The 21,951-nt window shown below is 46.5% G+C and overlaps 1 protein-coding gene across 1 annotated transcript in view; it reads left to right on the forward strand.

Moving 5' to 3' along the window:
• BACE2 (beta-site APP-cleaving enzyme 2) overlaps positions 1 to 21,951 on the forward strand; it is a 75,134-nt gene that overhangs the window by 39,197 nt on the left and 13,986 nt on the right. The window contains exons 3-8 of the mRNA XM_008571216.1: positions 2,625 to 2,841; positions 6,131 to 6,259; positions 7,400 to 7,534; positions 9,565 to 9,666; positions 14,030 to 14,179; positions 20,157 to 20,325. Of these exons, the coding sequence (XP_008569438.1) occupies positions 2,625 to 2,841; positions 6,131 to 6,259; positions 7,400 to 7,534; positions 9,565 to 9,666; positions 14,030 to 14,179; positions 20,157 to 20,325 (902 nt within the window). The remainder of the gene's footprint in view (positions 1 to 2,624; positions 2,842 to 6,130; positions 6,260 to 7,399; positions 7,535 to 9,564; positions 9,667 to 14,029; positions 14,180 to 20,156; positions 20,326 to 21,951) is intronic.

The following is a 21,951-nucleotide window of genomic DNA, read 5'->3' on the forward strand; positions in this document are numbered from 1 at the left end:
CTGGTTCAGGTTCTTATTAACATTACAGATTCTAAGGAGTTTTCTGTAGCCTGAATAGAGGAAAAATAAAGCAACTCTTCAAAAAGAAGTCATAGCACTTTAGACTACTTGGAAAAGATAACTAATCTAGACCAGGGGGTAGCAAACTGTAGCCCATGGGCCAAATTTGACCTGCTGCCTGTTTTTGTAAATAGAGTTTTATTGGAACAGAGGCACGTATATTTATTTACATATTGTCTATGGCTGCTTCTGCATTATATTTGCAGAGCTGAATTTTTGTAAAGAAAGATCATATGGCCCATAAAGCTTAAAACATTTATTTTCTGTACCTTTACAGAAAAAGTTTGCTGACCCCCGTACTAGATCATATTCTTCAAGCATTCAAGATAATTAATAGTAGTGCATTTCTGAACTTGAGGAATGACCCCAAATTGACAGAAGGGACTGAATAATTCAGTATTTTTATTGCTATTTAACATAAACATGTTCATCTCCTCCTGTGCACCAAGCACATCTAAATTTACCCTGGCACTAAAACTTAGCATACCACCAATCCTCAGATATCTATGTCTGAAACACCCGACTGTGTGCTGTACATGGGTAACTCCCGGTGGGTCCCTTGGTGCTCAGTGCGTCCAGGGCCCTTCTGTTCTCACTTCTCTGTCTCTGTGCCTGCCGTTGTCAGGAGATTTGTGCATACAAAATGTTCACTTAATGCATCTCTTACTTTAAGATCATTGTGGAGTGAACTAAAATAGTATGCAAATATTAAAATTCAACACTCTTCATATTCTACATCCCATTATAGAATTCGAATAAGTTGAAATTCTCCAAAATTTGTTTGCCAGACGTTTCTAAAATAACTTTTTTTTCCTGATTATAAAAGTTAGAAACACAGAAAATGTGGAAGGACAGAACCACAAGAATGGGAGTCCCCCCACCAAACTCCACCACCCAGAGGTAGCTACTGCTAATATTTGAGTGTAATAAATAGTTTTGGAGAAGATTCTGCCACATATGCAAATTCTCCTTTTAACTTAATTTTTTCTGTCACTTAAAATTTATCAGAAAAAAACATTTTTTGTCGATACATAATAGTCCATCATATGAATGTATCATAATTTACTGGACTGTTTCCTTTTTACCAGGCACTTGGGTTATTTCCAACCATTTGCTATTATAAATAAAACATAACGACTGTCTTTGTACATGAATCTCTGTTTCCTGGGTGTGTCCTTAGGATCAGTTTCTCAGAAGTGCAATTACTGAATTGAAGACAGATAACATTTTTGAAGCTTATGAGATGTATCAAAAATAAATATATAAATAACTCTGTCTTAACTTCCTCTCTGGCTCCAAACAGGACTACAGGAGTTCATGTATTCCTACAACAAAGGCTTATTAACATGTGTTAATGTTACACACACTTAATATTAAAACAGAGTAAAATGAATCCTGCAAGTGAACAGGAACACTTTAGGATTGTCTATTTGGTGATCTGATACTTATTTAAGAATTTGATTCTTAGGGAGAGCATGGTTTGAATACCCAGATATTTGCCTACAGATGTTTCTGGGTTTTTTTCCTATAGTGCAGCAGAGTTTTCAAACCCAGGTGGGTGTAAAAATAGCCTCGTAGTATTGGACACCTGAGGCCTTGACACCTGCTGTCCTCTCTCCAGCATGTCCACTCCTAGAAAGCCACATGGCTCATTGTCTTCATTCACATCGTATACAGATGTCGTGATATCAGAGAGGCCTCTCGACTGCCACACCGCTTGCTCTCCCCTTCCCCTGTGTTCCTGCCTGGGTAGCTCCTGCTCACTTTTATCCCTGCTCACGGTTTCATTGTCTCTCCTCGCTGGAGTGTGAACCCAAAGAGGGCAGGATTTCTGTATGTCCTGTCCGTTGTCTGATCTTGTTAATGTTATTCTGCATCTGTAACTCTGACCCTCAGGGTTATATGCATGTTCTAGGTCACTCCGCAGTGATTTATGTCATGGTGTGTCATGAGCTTCCTTACCCCTATGACTACAGTCAGTTTGGGGGCATTGGAGGAGAGCCTCTGGAAGGACCTGTGACATCAGGGGCAATGAGAGCCCTGAGGAAAAAGGACCTGGGCCTCAATGGGTGGGGCTTGGTCATTACCTACCACGTGGGTTGTACGTATGACTCTGAACCCCAGCTCCTGCTGGTGCAACCTCCTTCTGGGTGCCAGGACTTCCCTATGTCACAGAGCAGCAGGCCAGAGTCCCTGCAAAGCCAGAGGGCCAGGTGGGTGCCAAGGTGTGGTTATGTCATTCAGAGGCTAAAGCATTAGATAAAGCACATACTTACAGGGTTTGATTTGGGCACAGGGAAGAAGTAAAGTCAGGGGCACAGTGTTAACACCAGGACCTCCTTTCAGTGCCGATGGAAAACACTGTTACTAAAACATTAGTGATTATGTTTCGGGGGAACTGTCACTTTGTCAACATAGACACCACTGATTGTTAAAAGTTGCTGACGGTGGGCTTTCTATGTTCAGGACAGCTCCCTGCCCTGACGACCAGCCACCTTGTCTCATGGTTTGGAGAATGTAGACACATGGACAGGACACGATGGACTTTCCTTTTCTCTCTCCAGGTCCAGCACATACCGGCCCAAGGGATTTGATGTCACCGTCAAGTACACGCAAGGGAGCTGGACGGGCGTCGTTGGGGAGGACGTCGTCACCATCCCCAAAGGCTTCAACAGTTCTTTTCTTGTCAACGTTGCCACTATTTTTGAGTCAGAGAATTTCTTTTTGCCTGGGATTAAATGGAATGGAATCCTTGGGCTTGCTTATGCCATCCTGGCCAAGGTAAGGCAGACCTGCGGATTTAAGTAAATCAAATAATGGCATGAGACTCTGAAAACCAGTCACTAATAGGGCTGACACATCATGGGTCCAGGCTGTCCCTGGAGACTGTCAGTGAGAATCACATGGTTGAAACAGACCAGTGCTCATGCAATTAATTATGTTTCTAAGCATTTTTAAAACTTAAGGTCAGCAGCACAATTCTTTGAACCTTCCTATGAGATATACTAACAGCATTAACTTTCGGTTTTGGTTTTTGTTTATTTACTTCTATAGCTGAAAAAGTGTTAGCAGAATCTGAATCACATCAATTATGGTGTTTGTTTAGGAGTTTTTACTAGGGTGGGATTAAAAAAAAAAGCACACGTGGTAAATTCATATATTTGCACGTATGATGGAGCGTGGGCATGGGGAGGCATCCTCCAGCGGGCTGGCAGTGCACCCTGCTGCTGTCCCGTCACCCTGGAGACACCTTGAGGAGACACCTGGAACTGGAACACGTCAACTTGAAAGCTGCCCTGGGGATTGCCGGCCACTCCCAGTGGCGATCAGCCAAGGGGACATCGTGGAGCCCATCAGTAAAGAGGCAAAGACAGAATTGGCCGTTCCTTAAGTATTGTACTTGGGGCTGACCTGAAGGATCGTGTTGGTATGCAGGAGGAGGCAGGCAGGCAGGGGATTTTCCACCCAGAGGGTGGCCAGAGGCAGATAGGATTGGACACCAGGGGTGTGCCCTGGGCTCCTGGGGACATGGTAGGTTTGTGTGCACCTGAGAAACGCAGCAGGAGGTCACCTCTCCTGGCTCTGTGACTGGGCGCCACACCCCAGCCTGTCCTAGTTCAGTGTTAGGCTTGCAGCCAGAGCTAAGTGTGGGAGACAAAGGAAGCTGATTGCAGGAACAATGGGCCCCCACCAGCCTGTGACAATCCAGAGAAGAAGGCCTCTTCCCTTTTTGTTCCATTTGTTCTAGCTCAGGTTTATTAGCGAATGGTGTGGGGCAAAGAATGGGCCAGGAGAGCTCCCCAACCCTTTGCTTCCCAAGGAGAATGAGTAACAGTCACCAGGAGCCTGTCAGGAGTCAGCTGAGAATACCATGGGAGCTCAGTTCACTCAACGCTCACCACTGGCCGTGGACCAGGCCTTTGCCAGGCTGTATGCTCCCCATTTAGAGACATGGGGACCGAGGGTCAGAGAGGCTTATACCCCTGAAGTCAAAACACAGAGTCCTCAATGCACCTCTCACTGTCTGCAGAACGAGGACAGGCTCGGGAGCCCCTTTGTCCTCGATACCAGAGGATGAACTTAATATGAGATTGCCAGACTGGTAAAAATTTGCATTCCTGAATGTTTTCACCGACAATGTGACCTTGGGCAAAATGTTTCATCTTTATGTGACTGTTTGGAAATGAAAGATGTGGGTATGATTGATTTTATGCTAATTATTCAGAAGCTGGTAGAGTAAACCTGTACTATCTAGAATTAATAACATGTAAAACTTCTGTGAGAGCAGACTACTTGGGGGTGTTTTCTGATGTGTAGGCTCCACATGACCTTTTTTTCATCTATGAAATTCCACGATTACCAACAATTGGCTTCACCTTCCCTGGGTTTGAGGAGATGGTCACATTGGAGGAAAGAGGACCACAGGATGGTCTGGGCCACTGTCCACAGGTTTCTTGGGAACAGGCTGGCCAAACACTCAGTGGTGGGCATGGTGGCCTGTGGTGGCCCCTGTCAACCCCGAGGGCTTTCCACCAAGGCTGTGGGTCAGACACACCCACGGGGCCTCTCACACTATAGCCACCTGGGCCCGCCGCACACCTGCTCACTCAGGTTCTCATGGGGTTGGTCGTGGACAACTGTATGTTCTCGAGTCCCTAGAGGAATCCCAAGGCACAGCCCTCGTGAAGAATGACTTGACAGGATAATGATCGCTCCTTTACTGCGTGCCAGGCACTGTTCCAAGCTCCTTACACATATCGACCCATTTAAGCCCCAGAACAGCTCTCAGAAGCTGTCACCCATTTTACAGATCAGGAAACAAAGGACCGAGTCACGGGGTCAGCACATGGGGAGCCAGGCTTTCATTGCAGGTGGTGTTTCCTCTCCTCTGTGGCCTCTCAAGAAGGGTGAGACAGACTCACCCCCAGACCCAACCTGTTTCAAGAGGGGACTTTGCCTCACTGTTGACCCAAAGGCAAAGTGTTTCGACAAAGATCACATCTGAGGTTATGTTGAATCCTGCCATAGAAACCTATAGAAGCTGCAGTGGAAAAAAGTAGGAGGCCAAATGTTTGTACGAATGCACTAAACAACGGGAAGGTTTGCATCTAATGGATGAAGGTACTGTGCCCTCAGCCTCCAGGACAGCAGCTTTAGTTCCCGCAGACGGTAAATAATCACTCCATAAGAATGACCATGGTAGTCAGAGGCTACCGACAGCACAGATGCTGAAACAGTAAACTAAGTGTTTATCAGAAACGAACACCTCCTGGTGACTAACCTTAGTATCTCCTGGTGTCAAAGCCCAAGTCTGAACGCGTCAACCACTACCTTCCTCCTCAACCACGAGCACACCTGCCAACCCCAATCTCAACTGTTTGCAGGTCACCCCTCCTCCCTATGAGCCCTTCTGGGGAAATGGGGCATCCTCTGAACACACAGATGCCCACAGAGGGGACCTGGAGCAAGTCAGGTCTGCCGAAAGTTGGCAGTGGGGAATAGCGAGCTTCTCATACTTCAGGAGTAGAGGTTTGTCCCTTTGAGGCTACATTGCTGATAGCCAGAGCTCAGGGGCAGAGCTGAGCTTTGTCCTGGGGTCTGGGGTCTGGGGTGAAGTGTCCTCGTGGGTCCTATCCCTCATCTGTGTGATGAACACTGCAGCTGAGAGAGGCAAATAAAAACGTCAGCAGCAACGGCAGCTCCTGAAAGCTGTTCTCTCCTTATCAGAAATGTCTAAGGTCAAAATCCACCACCAACCTCGGTGACCCACTTCCACAGCTTCTCTCACCGCCTCACCAGGCAGTCGTGGTGATAAATGTGGCAATGTCTTCACAGCCTGTACTGTCTTATTTTTACACCGGAGCTGTACCAAAAGGAAAAATACCAAGTAGCAAGAAGTTCTGTTGGAGGTTTCTGAATTATCACACCTAATCACAAGCTTGTTGATTGTTTAGCCACGTGAAGATTAAAGACCGAGAATATTGTCTATTGTGCCTGGTGTCTACACGGGGTGACCCCTGTCTATACCATGAGTCGTGAAACAGTGTTCCTCTTTTTCACTCTCCTGCAGCCATCAAGTTCTCTGGAGACATTCTTTGATTCCCTCGTGACCCAAGCAAGCATCCCCGACGTTTTCTCCATGCAGATGTGTGGGGCGGGATTGCCCGTAGCTGGATCTGGTACCAACGGAGGTAGTCTTGTGGGTATCTTTTAGTTTTAAAGGGGCAAAAAAATCACAAATTGATGGGACTGTCTTTTCTGTGTTTTAAAAAACCTAATCTGAAATATTAGACATGCAGGCGTGCATAGGTACTATAAAATTTTGATAATTCTTGTTATAGAACCTTTTTAAAATGGATAAAATTAGGTATTACTTTTATTTCTCCTAGTCATCCTGCCATCTAGGAAGATGATTCTCGTTGCTTCTACAAATCCCATTAAAGCTTTTCTTTACCATCTTTTGAAAGGGAACAGCTTTTTGCGGGGAGGGGGGGGACGGGAGGTGAAAGCGAGGAACAGTGGGAGGGGTGGGTGTGGGCCTTACTCTGGGTAAGGGGCAGAGGAGGATGCCTGTGATTTCATGAATTTGGTGGGGAGACAGGAACATCCTTCTCTCCCACACACACATAGCAAAGGTGTTTTCTACTGAAACAGAACCAAGGCCCTCAGCCCTGTGGACGTGCGGCAGCCCAAACTTACCACCGTGTACCCTGCACCCAGACATCTAAAGTAGGAGGTGACAGCAAGAATACACCAGAAGGGCCCCTCCCAGTGGGCACTGCCAGCCCTGTGCTCTCTGACTATGAAAGGCGGGCTCAGCACCCCTGTCCCCAGCTACGTTTCTTTGCTAACAGTACACCTGCTCTTAATACTTTTTCATTCCCTTTTGAGGGGAAAGGGCGGCTGAGGATTTGGGGGGGAATGTTATATGGTTTTGCAAGATGAAGTTTTGATGAGGGAAACTGTTTTGTTCTGCTTTCCTCTTCTCTGACTTCTGAGGACCTAAATCACTCAGTCAGCATGGTTAACTATTTCATTGTATTTCATTGGGGAAAATCTCAATACTGTGAAGGTGGAATTGTATGTACTTTCTCTAGATGAGGGATACCATCAAAGCAACTTGATTAGACTAGGGTATAAAATTGTTTGATCTTTGAATACATGGCCTCAGTATGTTTCTTGTTTAATTTTCAAGCATTTATATTTGCTTCATAGCATCATAATGAAGTAAAAGTATTGACTCCAGTGAAGTTTCACCATACGAGTGCATGCTTCTCTGTGCAGCCTTGGTATGTCTGTGTATTTTTCCTCTCATACCTGTAAATATTTTTCTTCTTAGGTCCTGGGTGGAATTGAACCAAGTTTGTATAAAGGAGACATCTGGTATACCCCTATTAAGGAGGAGTGGTATTATCAGATAGAAATTCTGAAATTGGAAATCGGAGGCCAAAGCCTTAACCTGGACTGCAGAGAGGTGTGTGCACTGTGTTGTGTCGTGTGTATGTTGTGGTTGTCTATCTGTGTGCACCCATGCTTGCATCACTTAAATATTACAGCTGGAACCTTTACATGAAATTAGAAGATACACTTCATTATCAGATAAATCGAGGGTTCGTTGCGTGAAAACAAATAGGGCTTTTTGTATGATAAATTCAAATCAACAAATCCTCCCCACTCGTTCCCCCAAATTGCTTCCTCCCAACCACTCGGCTTAGTAGGGTAAAATTAGCACAAAGCAGTCAGTAAGAAGAGCTCTCTGAGCACACCTTCCACCATGCATCTTGGCCTGGTCGTCCCTGAACTGTTTAAGATGAAATAAGCAGATCTTTGTCACAGGGGAAAGAGGAGAATTAAAAATAAGCAAAATGAAGCTATATATGTGTGTGTGTGTATCTCATCAGCTTTATCCTTCCATTCACAGCTGACTGACTGCACACACACACACACACACCCTGCACACACACAATTCTACTGGAAGAAAAGTTGTATTCTCAAGATGAGCTTGGCTTGATAGTGCTGAAAGGGGACAGGTGTATCTCTCATTAACCACGTTCATACCCTACCACTGCATTTTGGCTTATTCGTAGCATGTTATGACACTCTGATTAGGATGACTTGAGAGAGCTTCAGTCTTCTACAACATCTTTAGAATTGTTTGTAACGACACCCAGCATTTCATTATATGCCTACCTGCTAACCCTTCATTTCATATTAACCATCAAGTTGCCCCATAAATTCCCGTATGCACAGACACTTCTCAGAAACCGAAGATAGTGAAATGATGGTCCCGTTCCGTTGTGATAGTGTTTCAGTTCTAAGTCCACAGATCTATGTTTATGCTCAAAAAGCCTTTATTTGCCATTAAAGAATCCAGTGGTAGAATCAAATGTGAGGGCCTAAAATAAAATACAAACTCTGCATGTGTGCGTGTGCGTGTGTTAGGAGTATAAGCATGTATCTGGAGGTTTGATCTTAGATTCTCTGTCCTCCCTGCCTACCCAGTGTGCCACCCGTCCCACCACAGAACAAACAACAAAGCCCTGCACCCCCACCACACAATTCAGTTTGCTACATGTATTTCATGTATTTATTTCTTTCACATATACAAAAAAATGATAATCTTATGAACATGCTAAGTTATGTTTGAAATTACATTAAATTTGTTTTTAAACAAAATGATTTTATGTTTGAAAAAAACTCTAATAAATTTCTATATTTCATTTTCTTAAAATTCTTAACTCCTACCCTATTTCCTTTTGACCTGATTGGCAAATTTGGTCACATGACTCATGGATTTGCCTGAAAAGCAGGAGGATGGAACTGCCCACACCTCATTCCACTGCCAGGCAGCCCTGCCCAGCCAGACAGTTGTGTCCCCAGTGGCTGCAGTGGCTTGTATGGTGTGGCCCACGAACCTCCATCCTTCTCACTCTGCCACACAGAGAATGTTACCAGTGCGGACAGGGTTGGCAATGCCTGTGTGTGTGTGTGTGTCCGTCTATTATTGAATGTGGCTCTGGGTCCTTTCCAAATGCAAATATGGGATGTCTACTGAAAAATTGTCCTTCCTCTCTTTCTCCATCAGTGAAGTAATAGTTGATTTTGTCCAATTTCTATAAATGGCTTTTAATTTGTCATTTCAACCTCTAAAGGCAAACGCATCTTCCCTCCGCCCTGGAGGTGTGTTGGGGGAGGGGGGAAGTGAGAGGGAGTTCCTTGATGAGGGAATTTGGGCAGCTCCAAGTAAGGAAAAAGCTCTGTTGATTTGAGCCCTGTCATTCCCCTTTCCTGGGCCTCAGTTTCCCTATCTGTGAAGTGAGAATGTTGGGCTAGAAGATTCCTGGTTCCCAGGTTCTGAGAATATGAGATGAGTTATAGCTGCCAACAAGCCGTGGTGGCTGCCTGAATTTGTATGCAGCAGGTGCACAGTGATGGCGGCTGGGGCCATGCATTGCCATGGAGCGCCATTGTCACTCCTGTGCCTTCTCCTCTCCCCCGTTCTAGTATAACGCAGACAAGGCCATCGTGGATAGTGGCACCACGCTGCTGCGCCTGCCCCAGAAGGTGTTTGATGCGGTGGTTGACGCTGTGGCCCGCACATCTCTGGTGAGTCCTCAGAATGCTCGTGAATCTTCGAGAACACTGGGTCATGACCACACACTGGGGTGCAGCGCTGTGCATTCTAATAGTCTCCAACTGTCACTCAGTATACTCTGAAGATTTTGAAGGGTGGTTTTTAAAATCAACTATTACTTATTAAGTTTACAATCTTATTCTTTGATGTTAATTAGCAAATGATGCCTTCATTTTAACTCAAAGGACGCAGATCTGATGTGCAGGTATTTTAGTATTTCAAGTAATGGTCCGTTGGTACAGTATTTTTTTATCTAAGGGAAACTACACTCAGTGATGTAACTATATGGAACTAAACAGTACATCAAGAGTACATGTCCGGCCTTTAAAACAAAACAAGTAAGCCAAAAATCTTATTTCCTTATGGCCTTCATCCAAGCCGTGCTGGTACCTTTACTCCTACTTACGAAAGAGTGTGGTTTTCTTCAAAGACAAAGGTCAATCAGCCAATCTGATAATGATTTTATGGCCGTGCTCTCAAATACAATTGAGGTGATGGTTGAGGACATCACACCTTGGAGACCTGGCCAACGGTATTCCCAGTGTGACACCAACTTCCCAGTCCATTCAGGGCAATAGGGTGGACCCAAAAGCATTGGACAGGACACAGTTTGGACCGTCAAATGAAATTCTTAGTCTAGTTTCCACCACTTATTAGCTGGGCACCTGGGGAGGGTTTCATTTCCCCTGAGCGCCTCCATATTCTCATCTATAGGGTTGTCATGAGGGTTTTGAGTAATGCCTGCTTTCCAGTAAGTGCTCAGCAGAGAGGAGCTTCTGTCTCATGTCCAGCCAGTGCTGCTACTATGTGTTTGGACGTGAGATAAACCTTGCTTTTGGCTTCTTGAGTGTTTTCAAAGCATCTGTCCACTCAAGGCCATCCTCGCAAAATCACCAAAAAGCAAGTGTTTCCTGCACAAAGCCTTGGTCCTGGTACTGGCACGGGGCTGGTGGCCCTTCTACCCTGCTGGGATGGCCAAATTCAAAGAATGGAAGTTCAGGAAGTGCACAGTGGCTGCCTTGTCACAAGTTGTAGCAGAGACATGGGAAGCAAGAGAGAGCTTTTGGTTGTCCTGAACCAAAACTTCAAAAGTCCAGAAGTGCTGTGGAAAGACAAGCAAGCAAATCCAAAGAACGCAGAGGGGATAAGGAAAGGACATGGGCCCTTTTGAACCAGCTGTCTTCCAGGTCCAGCCTGGGGCAGCTGCAGTTGAAAACTAGAGCAAGGTCCCTATTTTTTCTCATGGCTGCCTAATCAGAAAAAATGGCAAGTACATTTTTTTAGTGCCTTAAATTTAAAATTCTTGCTGAAAATCAGACCATACTTAAAATAAGGAGAAATATGCTAATTTCTTAAATAATGGCCTCAGCAGACATTAACATGAGTGTCATTAGATTTAATATTCTGAACTTGTTGTACAACCATCCCAAGGATGAGCTTGAAGTGTCAGTGTGCTTAAATAATGGCCTCAGCAGACATTAACATGAGTGTCATCAGATTTAATATTCTGAACTTGTTGTACAACCATCCCAAGGATGAGCTTGAAGTGTCAGTGTGAGAATCCAGCAATCTGTGGAGCCGCGGACGGGCCTCTGCTCTGGAGCAGACGGGTGGGGCTGAGCTTGTCGCTCCTGAGCTCAGCACAGCACGTGTTCAGCTGCCACTGACTCTGTGCGAAAGCCACGAGGTAGAAGGAACAGATGACAAAATCTGTTTGCCTTATCTAAAATTATCCTCTGATTTCATTCGCGCTGGCGTCAGGAAGGAGGAACCGGGCAGGTTGTTTGTCTTGGGCAGGGGAGCGTAACAAGGAGGCATTGTGCCTCTGTCTCCTTGTATCTGGACCACAGATGTGTTTGCTCTTCATTTCCACCAGGTTCACAAGCCTGCTCTCTTGGCTCAGGTTTTCTTTCTAGTGAAGGAGAGGGCCGCCTTCAGAGAATTAAACACAGTAAAAAATGCAAGGCTCTGTCTCCTGTCGTGGATTGTTTAGATGGAGTTTCAGAAATTAACAGTTTGTAGGTCAACATTTAGAAGTGAGCCTGGGGGGAGTTTTGTGGAGGGCGACGCAGTGTTCAGAGTCATGGAGACTGGGGCTGCATCCCGGCCCATGTGGCTCAGGCCCACGCTTCTCTAGCCGTACAGTCTAATCTAATCGTACTTTAGGATGGCTTCTAACTTACTGAGGCCCACGCTTCTCTAGCCGTACAGTCTAATCTAATCGTACTTTAGGATGGCTTCTAACTTTAAAACTCCAGGCTTGTGGTTAAGGGACACAGCACTGGGGGAGCAAGTCCCACTTCCAGTTCTCAGCTGAGTCACTTGGGCCAGTTCCCTGTCCCCTCGTCACCTGCAAATTGGGGCTAGTCTGCACTGTGGTCAGAGCTGTGAGCTCTGACTGTGGGCCCAGCACCGCAGCTCTTCACCAAATCCAGCAAAACCATGACTCCACCTCTCTTCACCTCATCTGGGAAGGGACTCTTCCCAGGGATCCATGTTTCAATTCGACTTAACTTTTTTAAAAAGCAAAGCTGTATCAACACCAACATTACAAAGTTTACAACTGAATCACACACCACATGGGTGGAAAACGTGGGATGGGCGAACAAGGACACAGCACCTTCTCCAGGTGCATGCCCCAGCAGGGAGGGCTGGTGTCTGCCGCATACACGTTCTGCAGCACGGGACACTCTCCAGCGGCACCGTGATTTTCTGTTCTTATCTTGGCCACATTCTGTCCCATTTTCCCATCTTTCTTCCTGACTGTTCCTGTGGCTTCCACAACACCCTCCTCCCTGGACTTCTCCCTGTCCCCATATGCCTCCTCGCAAGGTCTTTGCAGTCCTTCTCCCTGCACTCCTCTCCTGCACGATCCCAGCCATGGACACATCTTCACCTCCCACTTGTCATCGATGACTCTCAGATTTGTGTGTCAAGCCCAGGCCCTTCCTCTGGAGCATAGAGGACTCAGAGAACCAGTGAGCTACACAGCATGTCCACATGGACACCCAAACACACCCAATGAGCCACAGAGCTCAGGCCTCCAATAAATGAAATGTGGTGACAGTGTCCTGGCCCCCTCCCAGGCCCATCTCACATCCCTGCCCATCCTCAGCTCCAGATCCCATGGCCATAATCTGCGTGGTCCAGCGAGGCAGGTTCCATCAGCATCCTTGGCTGGGCCATCGCCCCCTATCTCCTGCACCCCCCTATCCCCCAATGCTAGCCTGTCCTTCAAGCTCAGCTCCCGTGTTTCCTCCTCAGGGAAGCCACCTTGACAGATATGCTCTCCTCCTCCCAGTCAGGGTCCCTCCTAGCTCTGCCCCAAGTGGGACATCATGCTGGATTGTGGCAAGAGGCACACCAGATACAGTCCTTCCCCCGGGAGCTGGCAGGCTCTGCTCAGGACCCTTCCCTGTAAGCCCATGCACATGGAGTTAACCTGCGGATTCAGCAACTAGTGGACATGGGCAGTGGATACCACTCACCCACTCCCTGAGGAGAGGCACGTGCTGTGTTGTTGGCCACCTTTTTGTCCCTGATGCCACCCGCTTTTCCAATACTTTCATGAGTACTCGTATTTTCTGAGTCTTTCCTGTGAGGCAGGTGTTGGGACCACAGTGGGGCACAGGCCCCAGAGCTCCATCCTCAGAGGACATAGATTCTAGTGCAGGACACAGAAATTAATCACACCAATAAGCATAAATTGCTAACTGCCGCAAGGAGAATGGCCAAGAAGGAGAGGTGCACGGTGGTGTTCTAGTGCTGTGTGGGGGAGTCAGGGAAGGCTTCCTGCACGAGGTGGCATCTGAGACCTGACGGATGAGGAAGATGTTCCAGGAGAGCAGAGCGCCCACGCTGGGCTCTGCACTAGGAGGCAACTCACTGGGCTCACAGAACTCAGAGGGCAGGTAATGCCCAAAAGGGCCCTGAGGGCCACATTTAGGATTTCTCTCTTCTAGGGAACATTGCCCACGACTGTGTGACCTTGGGCAAGTTACCTCACTTCTCTGTGCTTTGGTTTTCTCATCTGTAAGGTAAAAGGGATAGTGTTACTGCAGCGATCGCGGTGTCAGAGGATGAAAGCAATTATTGCCCGGAAGCTCTTTACAGATCCTAATACTAGTAAGTGTTCCCTGTGTCTGAGCAGTTTTAAAAATCCTTCTTTTGCCATCACTGTCACTGTGCCAGGGGACTGAGGCCTTGCTGCTCTGTTCACATCAAACCTTGTTTATCCCCGTGGGTATCTGGCGAGGTGATGAGGAGTGCCCGGAGCTTTAACCTGTGGACGTGCCAGACTAGTCATTGTTTCTCATGTGATCTTGTTTTGTCTAGATTCCAGAATTCTCCGATGGTTTTTGGACTGGGTCCCAGCTGGCATGCTGGACGAATTCCGAAACACCCTGGTCTTACTTCCCTAAAATCTCCATCTACCTGAGAGATGAGAACTCCAGCAGATCGTTCCGTATAACTATCCTGCCTCAGGTATGAACTGGCGTTTCTGCTTTTCTCTTTGTAACATGCAGAAGTCAAAGCACTTCATGTTACACTCCTGTGTGTGTCAGATGTCACACCCGTGGTGGTTACCTGTTGCCGCGTTCGTGCTGTGTTACAGACAAGCCCATTCATCACATCATGAGTGCCTGGTCAGCTGGTGGTTGGCAGGGCCTCGGAGGGCCTCAGCCTGGGCTGGCATTGGGCAGCCTTGCTCCCATGTGGCAGCGAAGTTGATGGAGTGACCGTGCCACCTGCCTGTCTCCATCCAAGGGGCTGACTCACACTGAGGGTTCTGAGAGAGAGAGACACGCAGGGGCTCCTGAAGTCTTGGCCCAGACCTGGCTGCCATCTCTTCCCCAGTGCTGCCCAAGCAAGTCCCAGGCCAGCCCAGGTTCCCAGGGTTGGGGAGTAGACTCCGCTCTCAGCAGCAGGAGCTGCAGAGTCACATATCAAAGTCATGGCTGCAGGGAAAGATGATCTGGGGACATTTTTGTAATGCCTACCATTACAATAACACCATTCTAAACATTTTTCCTGTTTATATGTAAATAAGGAATGAAACTGGATTGTCAGAGATGCAGGCATCATTATTTTTTTTTCCCATACTTCCAGTAACCAGTGACTCCTCTTCATCCTAAGCTTCTTACCGTGTAGACCAGGTGCCACCTCCCTGGGTCCCGTCTCTTGCCTTGTCGTCCTCCTCTCCCCTCAGCAGCCCCACGTGTCTGCCTCTCGCTGCCACCTCCATGACATCAGGGTGCTGTCCCTGCCTCCAAAGCTCCCCCCACTCACCTTTTAAAAACGTTGTCAGATTAATCTCACTAGCCCACAGCTGTCATCCCAACCTCCCTGTGCATCCTGCAATTTAAATACTGGTGCTCATTCCCTGGCGTGGCTTCTCGTGACCTCCCTGCCAGACCCATCCCAGTTCTCCACCTGCTTCCTGCTGTACCCTGACCCTCCACCTGGCGGTCTCTGTCCTTCAGAGCGTCTTGCCTGCCACGTTTCCTATCCTATGTCCCACCAAGCCCCTGGCTGAAATGCCCTCTCCTCCTTACTCCATCTGTGTATCCAAATTCTTCTCGTCCTTTCACACCCAACTCAAACAGCCTCTGCTTTTGTTGAAGCTTAGCCGAGCAGAACAGCCCTCTTGTGAGCTCGCCCTTCAGACTCAGCATGCATATTTTCTAGGCTACTCATCTGGCGTGGAATCGTATCTTAAGGGTATTTTTTATGCTGTTGCCTTTTTCATTTGACTTTCGTTTTCTTAAAAACAACAACAGTAACTTATTTTTCTTCTTCAATTAATTATTACTTCCTTGAAGATGAGAAAATTGAGTTTTAAAGATCGTCGCTCTCTCCGTAATGTCATCAAGCAGTGGAGGAATGGGGCGTGGTAACTGTGTGCGAAATGGACACATCAAAGGGTCTTTGTTGCAATTTGATGAATTTGGGATGAAGGGGTTGGGATTAAGAGGAAGAGAAAGAGGAATAATTTCAGAAAAAAAGGAAAAATGATAATACTGCCTTTTCCCCTTTTTCAACTTCATGTGTGGGGTGTGCACTGCAGAAATAGAGAGATTTGGGGGAAAGGACTGAAGGCTTCAGGAGAAGTACAGACCAGCAAGGGACACACATGCTGGGCATGAGAGGCTTGAGTTACGTTCTCAGCACTGCCCTTGACTCGCCTATGACTGAGCAGATCGCTCAGCCTTTCTGTGTCTGTCTCTTTAACTGTAAAGGAGAAATAATAATACATGCCAAAGACAATTTGAGAAAAACACAATATCCTTGGATGAACGGTACCACACAGAGTGATGTTAGAAGGATACATTTTCAGCATCTTTAAAATAATGTACTCTTTATGATTAAATTTTGGTCAAACAGCAAAATATGGACATTATTTTCCCAACGTGGTTTGTAATTAACATCGAAACCCAGCTCGAGGACGAAGGCAAGCGTATACTCAGTAACTGGCGTGGGGGCTGCTTGGCAGAGCTGGGGACTCATACGAAGTGAGAGGAAAGGGCAGGGATTCAGGGAAAAATCTCCCTGTCCTGGGTAGGTGGTAACCCTGAATTCTCCCTGGGGATCGTCAGCTGCTTTTAGGAACGAGCTGCACCAGGCGAGGGCGGGAATGTAATGAGGGAGGTTTGGGAGCATTTTGTTTCATTTGCATGTGTCTGCATAAGCACTCATTATTACTCTCACTTACGAGACGGTAGATATTTTTCAGTTGATTTTGATGTGTTCACGTTTTGGATTTTTTAAAATCTGCTTTCCCTGCTGTTTTCCTGGTTTCTTACCCAGCACCACCCTTCCATTCTTTTCCATTGCCTTGCCGAGAGAGGACTTGGATAGGGAGTTGGAAAGGTCTCCTGCCACGAACCCCCTGAGCCCCACACAACACACCATCGGGGTGGCACTGGGGGTCCTTTCCTGGCAGCAAGGCTCTGCTCGACCAGCCCAGTCCCTGACATTGGGAGCAGTCCTGAGCCCTCCTGTCACCAAAGTTTTAGGACGGCGCCCCTACCTGGGACCTTTCCAGCATCAGCAGTAGTAGGTGGGCACATGATCATGAGTGCAGAAGACAGTCAAGTCCAAGGTAGTGCTCTTAAATTTTGTCTGAAACAACACTATTTTCCAGAAACACATGGACTGGATCCTATTTGGCCTGTTAAAAAGCAGCCCCAGCCCATAGGAAAAATCTGGTGTGTTTTTTTCTCCCCGCCCCCCCCCCGCCCACATAACCTTAAAAATGTAAATACCTTCAGTCTAAATACTGCTGATTTGTCTATTCATGCTATTTTAATTTAAGGCAGACCATTTATTCTGAGATCCAGCAAGAATAAAACTTCTCCAACATGTTACAGTCTGGAATTTTTAGTCAACTGGAACACACACAGAAAGGAGAAGCTAAAAGATACAGTTCGCATTGTATTTGGTAACTTTGCATCAATCTCATCAGTTGTGTTATATTTGATAATTAATTGTTTGGGTTTTATTATGGAATTAGTTCATTCAAAGGTTGTATGTATGTGTGTCTGTACATACCTAGGGCCTACACGGGAAATCTTAAATGAAAATGTTTTGGTGGCATCTAAGTATGTCCCCCACCATTTCTCTAATTTAAGTCTATCTCCATGAGAAGTTGTCTATTTCATGTAACACCGACCAAGCTTAGCATAGGTCATTCAACACATATTTGTTGAGGCCCTAGTATGTGCGTAGGTGCCAAGAGTATAGTGAGGAACTGAAGGAGTCTTGCCTTGAGGCAGGGTTTGCAGACAGACCATTGCAGTCATAATTGCAGAGACAGTGCCCTGGACACAGCAGCTGCTTGGTGTCCAGCTGTCAGTGACTCTGGGGACTGCTGGAGATGCATCTGTGCTGGCCTCCCTTCCGTGTTCCCTGCACACGGGAAGTGCAGTAAGGTTCATCTTCCTCGTGTGTCAGCTGCGTCTTATACATTTCCTCCAGCACAACTTCGGGGTCCAGCTGTCAGTGACTCTGGGGACTGCTGGAGATGCATCTGTGCTGGCCTCCCTTCCGTGTTCCCTGCACACGGGAAGTGCAGTGAGGTTCATCTTCCTCGTGTGTCAGCTGCGTCTTATACATTTCCTCCAGCACAACTTCGGGGTTCCTCTTCTGTTCAAGTTTTAAGTTGTGCTCTCAGGCTTTCTAACCCTAATGACCAGCGCTCTACCCCACTGTTGTAATGTTCACTTTGCCTCCTGCTTGGCATCCGCTCCTCCGGAATCTTCAGAGGCAGCCCTCCCTGCTGGCTTCCTTCCAGTCTTTTCTGTGCCTGCAAAGTCAACAGCACCCCAGCCCCTCAGCCTCCCTTTAGCCAGAGGACTTTCTGTACACGGGTGAGTCTCTTTCCTCCAAGGCTTGCTTTTTGCCTTTGCCCTTTAAAGCTAATCCTACAAGAAGGTCCTTTTTCTTGCTCATTTTTTACTTTATTGCTTTCTTTTTTTCCCCAAATATGTGACATTTTCTCTGACTAACCCACTCTACTCTCTAATTGCCTACGTTTGAATACTTTGCTCATAAAAACAAAGGGCTTGTTATTACTGATATAACATTGATTTTCTCATTGACTGTTTAAGTTTTGACTCATTTCCTCACGCGCTCTTGGCTGCAGGATCTTGAGGGCCATGTCTTGTGTTTGTTTAACACTGCACAGCACCTGTAGGAAGCAGGCCTCACATACGACAGGGCTTCTCACCTGTTAGTGCTGTGTCTTTTCTCTTATCATGATCCCTTCTCTCCCTTTTTACTGAGGAAATCATCCTGCTCCTGTCCTGCTGTCTACTTTTAAAATTCTCTTTGCCAAAGGAGAACGTGATCGCTTTGGAAAGATGGGATCCTGGGGCCAGCTGGGAGCCAGTGCAATAGATCACGAGACAAGAGGTCAGTGTGACCTGGGCAGGGTGGTGGCACTGGTGATTAGATTCAGATTCCATTTCAAAGGAAGGCCCTCAGGCTCTGGTTATGGTCAATGTAGGGTAAGAAATAAAAAAGACTGACCCAGTACTTTAAAGCCCGAATAATTGGGTGAGTCATGGACTTAACGAAACAGAAAACCTTGGGAGAAGAGCCGATATGGGGCGACTCTTCAGAGCTCGGGTCTTGAAGTGTTACTGCTGAGATGCCAGCTGTGAGCTGAGCAGGCAGGCGGATATAGGAGGTCGGCAGAGACAGCAGAGGTCCCAGCTGGGGGTGAGATTTGAGAGTCTCCGCATAGAGCACAGCAGGTGGAGTCAGGGCTGTGGGACAAGATGGGTCACGCAGGGAGGCCAGAGCACGGAGGGCTCAGATGCTTACAGGTGAAAAGGGTGAAGCAAATCCAGTACAGGTGCCTGAGAAGGAAGAAGAGGGTGCCCCTCTCAGAGGCAGAGCAAAGAAAGAGTTTCAAAGTGGAGGAGTCATCAGCCCATTGCCATTACCAATGGACGGGCCTGTTGGAGCACATGCCACTTCGTAGTTACGCACACGGCTCCCCATACATGAGCAGCTTCAAGGGGCAGGGACCATGTGTTATGCATCATCATATGGCTGGGATAGGGGACAATGTCTGAGCCACATTAAGTACTCAACAGTAACTTATGGACAGAGGCATGGATGGACAGATGGACAGTGTATCAGGGTTCTTCAGAGAGACAGAGCCAATAGAACATGTATATAAATATATGAGAGGGAATTTATTAGGGGAATTGGCTCACACGATTGTGAAGGCTGAGGAGTCCCATAAAAGGCCGTCTGCAACCTGGATGCTGGTAGTGTGGCTCAGTCCAAGTCTGGAAGCCTCAGAGCCAGGGAAACCAATGATGTGATTCTCAGTCCAAGGCCAAAGGCCTGAGAGCCTGGAGGTGCCACTGGTGAGAGTCCTGAAACCCAAAAGCTGAAAAGCCTGGACTTCTGATGTCCATGGACAGAAGAGAAGAGTGTATCCGAGCTCCAGCAGATAGAGCGACATTTGCCTTTTCCTCTTTTTTGTTCTGTCTGGGCCCCCAGCAGATTGGATGTTTCCCGCCCACACTGAGGGAGGTTCTTTCCCACCCAGTCCACTCAGGCTCACATGCTGATCTCCTCTGGACACATCCTCACAGACACACCCCCAAATAATGTTCTACCAGGTTTCTAGGTATTCCTTAATCCAGTCAAGTTGACACCTAGAATTAACCATCACAGGTGGACATCTTCTGCATGTGTGCACCTGCATATAGTTACAGGTGGCATATATGTGTGTTGTTATGTTTCTGACACTCTGTAATGATTATCACTATGCTTTTGAGCTTCTTGTCCCCTGGGTAGCAGGGACGACATCCTCATCTTTCTTTCTCTGTAGCACCCCCAGCACCTTGGAGCATCCTGAGCAAGCTAGTGACCTCAGTAGTTTTTGGTGTTACCTGATTCACGCTTTTTCTCGTTTGCATGCTCTCTCCTCTTCAACAAACAGCTCTACATTCAGCCCATGATGGGAGCAGGCCTGAATTATGAGTGTTACCGATTCGGCATCTCTCCTTCCACGAATGCGCTGGTGATCGGAGCAACGGTGATGGAGGGCTTCTATGTCATCTTTGACAGAGCACGGAAGAGGGTGGGCTTTGCGGCAAGCCCCTGTGCAGGTAAGCCACTCTCGCATTGAACAGAGCCCTAACAAGGGTGCTTGATGTAAATTTACGATCTTGGACACAATTCTGGATGACAAGTCCATTGCCGTTGAATTGTTTCAGGCCTATCATCAGTGATCAAAATCTTATCAGTAAAATGGGTTATGGGGTTGCTGAGAAGATTAAATGATATAATCCCTGTACAACTTTTATTCCAGCACTTGGCACATGGCAAATGCTCCATAAATGTTCGTCATTATAGTTAACTCTCCTGTTATACTGAAAGCGGTATCCCATACCAGAAATAAAAATACTCTGTAGGGCCTTGTAGTTAAGTCAAAATGAATAAAGAAAATTTATATATAAACTGTGTATATATATATATGTGTGTATATATATATATATCTTTTCCTCTTTAAGAAATAAGAAGTAAATGCCGTGTGTATATATATATATCTTTTCCTCTTTAAGAAATAAGAAGTAAATGCCTATCCTTGCTCTTTCTTGAAATCTATGTGTGTATATATATATATATCTTTTCCTCTTTAAGAAATAAGAAGTAAATGCCTATCCTTGCTCTTTCTTGAAATCTTGAAATAGTAAGACCAGCAAGCCCATTTTTCTCGCAGAACTCCTTTGAAGGGGGCCATAAGGGTGACACGCCACCATTACTCCACAGTCTCACTTGAAGGTTGGGCAGGTCTTCAGAGAAACCAGAAGAGTGCAAGAAAGTTGACAGGATGGTTAAACCCCTTATGCTTGAAAATGTCTTCAGATTTAACAGTTTGCTTGAAAGGGAGTGCTCCCCAGCACGTGATTTAATGGACTGGGTACTTCAGACTAATAGTCCCCCCTAGCAAGGAAGAGGCAAATCACAGAAGTGGACGTGAGAGTGGATGCTAGAGAGTCGTGGAGGAAGAGTCAGCCTCGGGGGAGTGGCCTGCAGGAGAGCAGCAGCGTTTCCAAGTAAGATTTCAGAGGACCCAGAGAACGTGGGTACATTGGATTTGGAGTCAGGAATGGACTGAAACCCCAAAGCCATGCTGGTACATACTAAGGAAGAGAAAAATTAAAATGTGCAGTCAAAAAAGAACTGATGACAGGAGGTGGAACAGGAGAAAATTGGGGGGACGTAGTAAAATACAAGATTACCATGTGGTAGAAGGAAGGGGAATATGAATTGGATGGAAAGAAAGCTTGCAACGTTAGATATCATTGTAGGACAGGTAGGACCCTGCACTGGCTTTCTGTGAATCCAAACTCAGACCTTCCGTCTGCTCTCGGTGCAGGAGCACTGCAGAGGTGAGGGCGTGCAGGCAGCATGCCCCGAGGTCACAGCTCAGTTGTTCAGGGGGGGAGAGAGTTCAGTTACTCTTTTTTAATACCTAAAACATGGTGTTAAAACAGGAATTCTGGTAAATAAAGCAGATAAGGGATGCTTCATATTATTGCCTTAACACACTGGCATTTCTGAAAAGAAAAGTAATAATTTGGAGAACGGATGAAGATAAATATTAGAAGGAAAAATTACATCTGGAATGTTATGCCAATTCATATTCTGTTTAAATAAAATCACCCAACCCAGTATACATAGATGATAGGTTGAGATATATCCCCTTAAATATCAGTGCAGATTTATCC

Source organism: Galeopterus variegatus, unplaced genomic scaffold, assembly GCF_000696425.1.
Source record: "Galeopterus variegatus unplaced genomic scaffold, G_variegatus-3.0.2 Scaffold668, whole genome shotgun sequence".
Classification (NCBI taxonomy): domain Eukaryota; kingdom Metazoa; phylum Chordata; class Mammalia; order Dermoptera; family Cynocephalidae; genus Galeopterus; species Galeopterus variegatus.